This window comes from Nicotiana attenuata, chromosome 9 (genome assembly GCF_001879085.1).
Source record: "Nicotiana attenuata strain UT chromosome 9, NIATTr2, whole genome shotgun sequence".
NCBI lineage: Eukaryota > Viridiplantae > Streptophyta > Magnoliopsida > Solanales > Solanaceae > Nicotiana > Nicotiana attenuata.
This window is the reverse complement of record NC_031997.1, coordinates 22,591,494-22,601,278: the sequence shown is the minus strand read 5'-3', so window position 1 is coordinate 22,601,278 and position 9,785 is coordinate 22,591,494. Positions and strand designations below refer to the sequence as shown.

Here is a 9,785-nt window from a genome sequence, read left to right as displayed (position 1 = left end):
TTGTGGATGCCTCGTATATATAATATTATTGAACTGAGTACTGTGAGATGTGGTTAATTGAAATTTGTGCGGTTGATGACTGAGCTTGGGTCATAGAGATGATTTGATATTTATTTTGAGGTGACGCGTACGTCAGGCTCCATATTGAGCTAATTCGACCTCTTTCAGGAAAGGGCCTTACACACGGGGACACTGGCTGATCCCGCTGACAGGAGCAAAGGAACGTCTCTTTTGCTAAGTGGTACTAACTAGGGGAAAAGCGTGCACCAAGCCCCATGGTTGGGCTATCAAATATTGATTGTTGGTTTATATCCGATCAGCACTTGTGCAATGATCCGCTCCTCCAGAGTCTGGTATTCACATTGAGCATAGGCACATGGTCATATGTATGTACTTGAGTGAGGAACTTATGTCAGGCACCCGTACGGTGCTGAGTTGATGATGTTGTGTATGAGGGTTCAGGGGCAATTGTGCCATGCACTATGCATGTGTTGAGTTATGTTATACTTGATGAATTAATCACGTTATTGTTTGATCCTTACATGTTTGCTCGTCATGCAGGTACAAGTTGTGATTTTCCCTTATGTTTGATGGTACTAGATGTCCTTATTTAGTATTTTGGACTGGAAATCATTGTTAGATTGATAATATCATGCTTTGAAAAGTATGTGAAAGAATCCATGCCTGTATAGCTATTCTTGAAAAGCATGCCTATTATTCTGCTATTGTGCAAAGGTTAAAATTAATATTGTTTTGAGTTACTTCTCTTTACCATTATTATTCTATAAGTTTTATTGGTTATTGGCGATGGATGTTGGGCAATTGCCAAGCCCGTCACTGCTTTCAGCCCGAAGTTAGACTTGTTACTTGTTGAGTATATAGAGTCGGTTGTACTCATACTACACTCTGCACTTTATGTGTAGATCCATGTACTTCTGAGAGAGGTGTGATTGTTAGCTGGAGGCACCTATACCAGATCATTGGAGATTTCGCGGTAGCTGATGATTTCGTTCGCATACCTTGGAGTCCCCTTCTACTTTGCTTATGTTATCACTATTCTATCATTCAGACAATTTTGTATCTGAGGATTAGCCTATGTATTTAAATTCTATTGTGCTCGTGTGCTTATTAACACCAGATCATGGGATGGTTGTAATTGTATTATTGTTGATATTTCAGATATTTTATGATTATTCCGTTGTTGAGGTTATTAAGTTATTTTATTGAGATTATTGTTATTGTTTAAATTGTTGGATTACCTAGCAAGCGGTTTTAGGCATCGTCACGGCTTAGGTGGAAATTTGGATCGTGACAATAAGTAAAACAAAAGAAAAAGGGAGGACGAACTACAATTTACCAAGTGCTCATGGCGGCTTCCACTTGCACCTTGGCTCACCCCTCGAAAGAAGATCATTCAATATGTATGAAATAGTAAGTTTACCATGATAGTTTCATGAGAACAGTGAATAAATTAATCTTTTTAGCACATCATAACTTAGATGAATGACGAATCTTCTATGACCTTGGATATGTTTTATTAATTTCATTGACTTAATTATACCACATAGGTCTATAAACGTGTATATTATTTTTGGAGTTAGGCCATCAGCTGTGTCTATCTTGCCAAAGTCTTGGTAACACATTATTGTAGCCGACTAGCCGTATAAATTTCACGGCATGCGTACGATTATTTCTAACACAAATAGAATAAATTAATGTTCCCACTTGATTAATTAGTCTCATTGACACGTTATTGATGATAACATGCGTTACACTATTTCCAAATCTTACCTCATGAACTCTTACTAGTTCACCAATTTAATCCCTGTAATTTGTCACTTTCAGAACTAAATCCACTTTTTTAAAGCTTGTAAGACAAATAAATAATTAATTAGTCACTTAAAACAGACACTATAAATCCCCACTGCATGCCTATGACAATCCATCACAAAACTAAGGCACACACAAGCCAGCTTCTTCCTTTGGAGAATCAACTAATTCTTCCTTAGGAGGAATAGTGTGTGGGTGCCAAAAAGGTAATACAATTATCTCCAAAAATTGTAATCTTCCCAGAAAACACCAAAAAATGGCTTCAAAAGGAACTGTAATTTGCATGGCTTTAGTTCTTATTGTGACCATGATTTCAGTAGAAGTCATGGCACAATCCGATTGCACTAGTACACTTATTACTATGGCTTCATGCCTTAACTTTGTCACCGGAAGTGCGGAGACGCCGTCAGCCGCCTGCTGCTCCGCCCTCTCTGGGGTGCTGCAGTCTAAGCCACGGTGCCTTTGTCTCATTGTCAATGGTGGTGGTTCCTCGTTGGGAGTCCAAATTAATCAAACTCAGGCACTTGCATTGCCTGCTGCATGCAAGCTGGAGACTCCTCCTGTTAGTAAATGCAACGGTAAGGACTCATCTAATTAAATTGCTGTTACAATATCTAAACTTAAAAGTTTGTTTTCCATATAACCATACTTTGTTGTACATGAACGTACGCGAAATCGTTTCATCTCAAGAAGTTAAAATGTTTTCGAAATGAATTTAACTTATATACAATGACAGTATAAATATTTTTTATGTTATCAGTATAATTAATTAACCTATTGTAGTAAATTGTTTAATTTGCAATATAATATTTTTCTAGTTACTAAATTAGCTTACTACGAGCAGTTATCTGTAGTTAAACTTTTAGGTAGCTGGAAAGTGTAAAATTTCTTTATCACTACCAGTTTGTACACGTTAAACTCAACACATGCAATATTATAATAAGTATGTCTCTCTGGTTGTTATTACACTTATAGATCATATAAGTGCTTAATTTGTGTCAGGTAACTCGTGAACATATGTATTACCAAAATGAAAATAAACAAATTAAAAAAAAAAATAAAGACATAAGAAGGACAAGCAAACAATTACAAGTTCTTTTATGGTTGTATTTTAAGTGTTCATAATTTTCCAATATGATGTTTAAATACTGCTATTAATATTTCTTAGCTGGTAATGGACCGGTAATGTCTCCAGAGGGTGCACCTACAGAAGGAACTCCAGATTCTTCAACTGGTATAGCGGTGTCAGGTAACTCATGAACACTCACACAATGTATAAATTGTAATTTTCTTGAAATTCTACAATTTCCGAAACATGCATGACAACATGTTCGTGATTATAGATATTTTCTGAAAACCAAATACAACTATCGGATTTGGTGTAATCAATGTGCAGATCTTGTATTCACGAAGTAATGTGTGTTATATCGTGATCGTGTAGGAAACACTTAATTAATTACTATCAAATATTTGAACAATAAATCTACATAGCTCAATCCCAAATTAGTTAGACTCAGCTGTATGAATCATCTGTATATTCTCAATTCATCGTAGTTAGTTAGACTTCTTTTACATTGTTTATTAATCTACTTTAATTCTCTCATATATATATTTGGACTGGCTATACTTTGCACATAGGGGGAGTTATTAGCAATATTTGAACTAAACCTAAAGGTCAAAGATGAGAAAGATCAATTTTAATTCATTAATTATACTAAATATTATGCGTCTAAAATTTTATATCTTGTCATTTCATAACATCATTTTTCGTTGATTGATTATTGAGTAGGCTCAAAGGCAGCAGGAAGCAGTACTACCTCTGATGGAAGTCCACTGAAGGTTCCAGTTCAAGTTGTTGTCAGCATCCTTCTTTTCATGGCTTCCTACGTTGTCATGATTTGAAGTTTCTTGAGTTTCATCTGGAGTATCTTAATTAGTACGTGCTAAATAAAATAGCACTATGATGCTACATGTTTTGTTGTATGTGGAGTGGGGTGGAGTGATTTATAATTAGCATTTGTCTTACGTTTGTATGTGTCTGTTCCTTTTCCAATTTGTATCTCTATTGTACCAGTGATTGAACTCAAGAAGTTTATTTATAATTATAGTTCTATATGGAGAAAATTGTTTCAGGTTTTGCCAATTTTTAAGCAAAGAATTTTATGCCTCACGTATGCATGCATGAGTTGAAGCAAAATCGTGAAGAACTTTCTCCACTAATTAATTTGATAATGAAATATTTATTTACCATATTGATTCGTACACTGTGGAATTTATTAGAAGAACTTTTTAGTATAGAGCAATTTCAAAGACTTAGTAGGCGTTTCGACATAAAAATTGTAAAATTTCAAAAAAAGGTGATTTTTTTTTCAAGTGAAAATAGTATTTGAAATTTAAAGTTGTGTTTGGACATGAATATAATTTTGGATTGTTTTTGAAGTTTTGTGAGTGATCTGAGTGAAAATTTCGAAAAACAGTTTTTTTGAGTTTTTCAAATTTTCGAAAGATTCTAAAATTCGTCTTCAAGTGAAAATTGAAAATTTTATGACCAAACACTGATTTGGAAAAAAAAATAAAAAAATTTCGAAAAAAAGTAAAAAAAAATTCTTATGTCCAAACAGGCTCTTAGAATGATCTAAATTGAAACTATTTAACAGAAATTGTTATAGAAACAAAGTTCACGCTGTAAATGGAGAATGATTGACCTTCTGACCTGATTTATTTTCCAGCTTCTACTACTCTTTCTAGCTTTTCCTGGTTTTTTCAATTATAAATTACTTAATCGTAATTAAACGTTCAAGGAAAAACTAATACCCAAAAAATTAAAATTGTATCAAAAGATAAAATATATAAAACTTTATTTCTTTTTAGTCTATATCAAAAAGAATGACATCTTTCTTTATTTGGAAATAATTTAACTTTAAACTTCGTATTTTACTCTTAATAAAATTGTAAACATATATTGCTTGTTTTATACCATAAATTTCAAAAAAAAAATCTTGAATTTCTTATTCAATCAAACATGCTAAAATTATTTTACCTGGGACGGATAGAATATAATTTAGGAGAGACACCGCGGGCTAGCCCATGCTCTTCGTAAGATAGCTTTTGAAGGTAAAAATAGCACGGGCTAGCTAATTTTCGGACTGATAATTGAAACATAGCCATCATTTGCAAAGTCATTGAAAAATAGCCACTATTTTGCTGCAACACGGAAAGTTCCAGCATAATATGTTGGAGATTGGTGCACATGTGTATGAACTTCCAGCATATTATGCTGAAACTCCAATACTCGGATAGTTCCAGCATAATATACTGGAGATTGGTGCACATGTATATGAACTTTCAGCACATTATGCTGACATTCCAATGCACGGATAGTTCCAGCAGAATATAATGGAGATTGGAGCAGCTGTGTATGATCTTCCAGCATATTATGCTGGTCAAGTATATTAAACTGGAACTCCAGTACATTATGCTGGAAGTCCAGTTTATTATATTGGATCTCCAGTATAGTATGCTGGAAGTCCAGTATATTATATTTCAGTATATTATACTGGAACTCCAGTATATTATGCTGGAGTATTTTCTGGATTTTGAACAATGTTTTCGTTCAGATTTATCTTTACATGAAAAGTGGCTAAATTTAGGTTACTTTTGAAACCGTGGCTATTTTTCAATCACCATTTGTAAATCTGGCTATTTTTTAATTTCACACTGATTGAAGGCACTTCAAATGATGGGCTCTAGCCCATATGGGCTGAGATATGTTGGATTGGGCCAGCCAATTTAATAGCTCTAAATTGGAAAATTTTCGTTCCTATACCATATAGGAAACTATATTACCAAATATGTTCATAGTTTGCATATTACCCGTCATGCAAATAATATTTTTACAAAATATAGACAATTCATTAAATAAGGAATCATTCTAGTTGTAGGCTTCCTTATTTTTCTTCCTTCATGGAGTTTGAAAGCTTCAAGCAAAATCAATTATCAAGAAACCTAGAGTCGCAAAACCACAAATGCTGTCGAGATTTCGATTTTCGTGGTCTAATTTGAAAAGTTTCAGAGTTATTTTTGCATAAACTAATCATTGCAAATTTCCAAAAACGTGTTCAATGACACATGAATCACTAAGGTGCTAAGTTTCTCTCGTTATCTCAGTTCACATATTAGCTGAGTTCTAATTTTTTTTTCAATAGCTTAATTCTCTTTGACAAGTTAACTTCTTAGAAAACAAAAATGGGACGATCCCGCTTCATGTTTCATCATTTTTTCTGATTTTACAAATCAAAAATGACTAAATCTTCTACAATTCTTCTTATGATGACCCAAAAGGTCATCACTTGTTTTTAAATTGAATTCTGCGTTTCGAGGCCTTAAAAACCTCTTTGAACATCACCTCGATTTGCGTGTGCAGTCCGGGCGCGTAACCGGAAAGCCTATATGTGAAATTCTGTGAAAAAACTATAAAATAAATTAATTTGACTTCGGTCAACATTTTGGGTAAACGGACCTGGACCCGTGATTTGATGGTCCCGGAGGGTCCGTAGGAATATATGGGACTTGAGCGTATGCCTGGAATCGAATTCCGAGGTCCCAAGCCCGAGAAATGAATTTTTAAAGAAAATTATTTTCTGAAATTGTTTATAAGGTTTGGAAATGAATTTTGATTAGAACATGTTGGTATCGGGCCCGTATTTTAGTTCCGGCCCCCGGTACAGGTCTTATATATGATTTAAGATAATTCTGTGAAGTTTGGTAAGAAACGGAATCCGTTTGACGTGATTCGGACCTTAAATGCAAATTTGATGTTTAAAGAAGTTTTGGGAAATTTCATTGATCTTGAGGTTTAATTCGATGTTCATGATGTTATTTTGGTGATTTGAGTGCACGGATAAGTCCGTAGGATGTTTTTGAGGTTGTTTATATATTTGGTTTGGAGCCCCGAGGGCTCGGGTGAGTTTTGGATAGGCCACGGGGTGCATTTTGAACTTAGAAAAATTGCAGGATTTTAGCTGGTATGAACAGGCCTGCAGGCTTCGCATTTGCGAAGCCTGGCTCGCAAATGCGAGTTCGCAAATGCGAAGGCTGACTCGCAAATGCGAAACAGCCTAGGCCTGCCCTTTCCTCGCAAATGCGAAACACCCCAATTTGGCCTGTTATCGCAAATGCGATGGTGTGATCGCAATTTCGACCTCGCAAATTCGAGGGTCCCTTCGCAAATGCGAAGTCCTCTTTTAATGTCTGAGGCCGCAAATGCGACCTATGTGTCGCAAATGCGACATTTTGTTCGCAAATGCGATGGTCCGGGTTTTCTGAAGGGTTCGCAATTGCGAACCCCTGTTCGCAATTCCCACATCTGAGACCTGCAACTTTTATACTTAGACGATTTTAAACCCATTTTTCATGTTTTCTCAAACCATAAACACACTTAGGCGATTTTTCAAAGATTTCTTCTTCTCCAAATCAATTGTAAGTCGTTTTTAACTAACTTTCTTCAATTCTTTACATCTTTTAACATGATTTCAACTTCAAAACAATGATTTTCATGGGGGAAATTGGGTGTTTTGGGTAGAACCTAGGTTTTTCAAAAATTGGGGATTTAGACCTCGATTTGAGGTCCGATTTCAAAATAAATTCTATATTTGAGTTCGTGGGGGAATCGGTGATCGGATTTTGGTTCGAACCTCGGGTTTTGACCATGTGGGCCCGGGGGCGATTTTTGACTTTTTGGGTAAAACTTTGAAAAACTCATTTTCATGCATTGGGGTTGATTCATTTAGCGTTTATTGATGTAATTAAGTAACTTGTGACTAGATACGAGCGAATTGGTGGTGGAATCAAGGGGTAAAGCTATAGTTGAATCGTGAATTGTGTTCGTGGCATCGAGGTAAGTGTTTGGTCTAACCTTAGCTTGAGGGATTAGGAGTTGTGTCTATTTGCTACGTGTTAATTGTGGAGTACGACGTATAGGCATGGTGACGAGTACCTATACGTTGGTTTCAAGCATGCCCGTGAGTCTTGTGTTATAATTTGTTATGACTCTGTTGTGGTTTATTATGCCTCACATGTTATTATCATCATTGTTCCCTCGCCGGGATGTTTGTTTGATATTATTGTTCCCTTGTCGGGATATTGTTGAGATATCATTGTTCCCTTGCCGGGATGTTGTTGAATTATTAATGTTCCCTTGCCGGAAAGTTATTATGTTGTTCTTGTTCCCTTGCCGGGATTCCTTGTGATTATTGTTGGTTGTAAATGGGAGCGGGTGGTACGCCTACCACAAGATATAATGAAATGGGAGAGGGTGGTACGCCTACCACAAGATATAATAAAATGGGGGCGGGTGATACGCCTACCACAAAATATAATAAAATAGGAGCGGGTGGTACGCCTACCACAAGATATAATGAAATGGGAGCGGGTGGTACGCCTACCACAAGATATAATGAAATGGGAGCGGGTGGTACGCCTACCACAAGATATAATGAAATGGGAGCGGGTGGCACGCCTGCCACGAGATACATGAAATGGGAGCGGGTGGCACGCCTGCCACAAGATATGAGAAATGAGATCGGGTTGCACGCCTGCAACAAGATGTGAAAAGAAAGTGAAATCTGCCTTGGTTTTTCTTTATTCTTATTAGTGGTCGGATTTTGATTCCTTGATATTCTATTGATATTCTATTTTTACCTGTTTTCCCCCGAAGCATATTTCCCCCTCCCATCTTTACTGTTTACTTCTGTATTTCTTTTCCGCTGTATATATATTTGAACTGCACAGGTTTATGTGGTAGTCTGGTCCTAGCCTCGTCACTACTTCGCCAAGGTTAGGCTAGGCACTTACCAGCACATGGGGTCGGTTGTGCTGATACTACACTCTGCACTCTGTTGTGCAGACCCTAGCGTTGTGGACTTCGGACCGCAGTGAGATTACTGATTCTTGATCGTCAGGCGACCTGAGGTAGTCCTGCAAGCGTCCGTAGTTCTTGCGTCTCCTTCTATCTACTATTCCTGTTTCTTTCATGTATTTCTAGAGACAGTGTTGTAATTATTTCTTTCAGGCCTTTTATTTGTAGTATTCTTAGATCATCTGTGACACTGTGACACCAGTTCTGGGTAGTCGAGGTTCAAACAGTTGTATTAGATATTCATGTTCAGATAGCTTATGGCTTCTTTCTTCCGCTTATGTTAAATTCCGCTGTTTAAATGTTATTGTTATTATTGTTAAAAGTTGCTAATGAATATAAAATGAGTAAAAAGGGTAAATTATGAAATTAATTGGCCTGCCTAGCTCGTACTAGTAGGCGCCATCACGACTCCCGAGGGTGAAAATCCGGGTCGTGACACTTCTGCAACAAACGCAATTATGTCCAAAATCTCAATTATGCTACAACTGAATGGGTATTAGGATAGCTATGGGAGATTTAGAGAATTTCGAATTTAGGTTTTCAAAAATCATTATTTGTTTGGATTGGGTGTTGTTGCAAATAATTGGGAATATGGTTTGGAGATTATATCTCAATTTTGAGGGGTTTTGGTGAAGATTAGACTTGGTTTTGGCTGACTTTCCGATTGAAACTCGAAGAAGAAGAAGACATGACATACATTATATTGCAGAATTGTAGAAAAATTGTACAAAAATTATATTCTATTGTTTATTTATTTTTCTTTTATTCATTTAACTATTGTATGAAAGTTGAAAAAACAAAACCTTAGGATCATATCCGCTATGTATAACTTTTCGCGATTCCAATATGGAATTGAGTATCACCAATGAGAACACAGTTGCATGTTTGTGTTGTTACATTTTATATCAAATTCTGGTGGTATATAAATGTCCTACACTTTATCTACAAATAAACTACATGTCAGAGTAAATATATATATATCGGTATGGATTTCCACAATATCTACAAAATTTCTACATTTATTCTACAATAAAACTAC

At 36.0% G+C, this 9,785-nt stretch overlaps 1 protein-coding gene across 2 annotated transcripts; it reads left to right on the top strand.

Annotated features, from left to right (window-relative positions):
- LOC109232762 (non-specific lipid transfer protein GPI-anchored 2-like) lies at positions 1,951–3,980 on the top strand. 2 transcript variants are annotated; one of them, XM_019398496.1, is made up of 3 exons: positions 1,951–2,408; positions 3,026–3,079; positions 3,620–3,980. In XM_019398496.1, the coding sequence occupies exons 1-3, from the start codon at positions 2,087–2,089 to the stop codon at positions 3,730–3,732; spliced, it is 489 nt and encodes a 162-aa protein (XP_019254041.1). In that variant the 5' UTR covers positions 1,951–2,086; the 3' UTR covers positions 3,733–3,980. The 2 variants fall into 2 exon arrangements, with proteins under 2 accessions (XP_019254041.1, XP_019254040.1); XM_019398495.1 differs by having other exon boundaries at positions 2,999–3,079.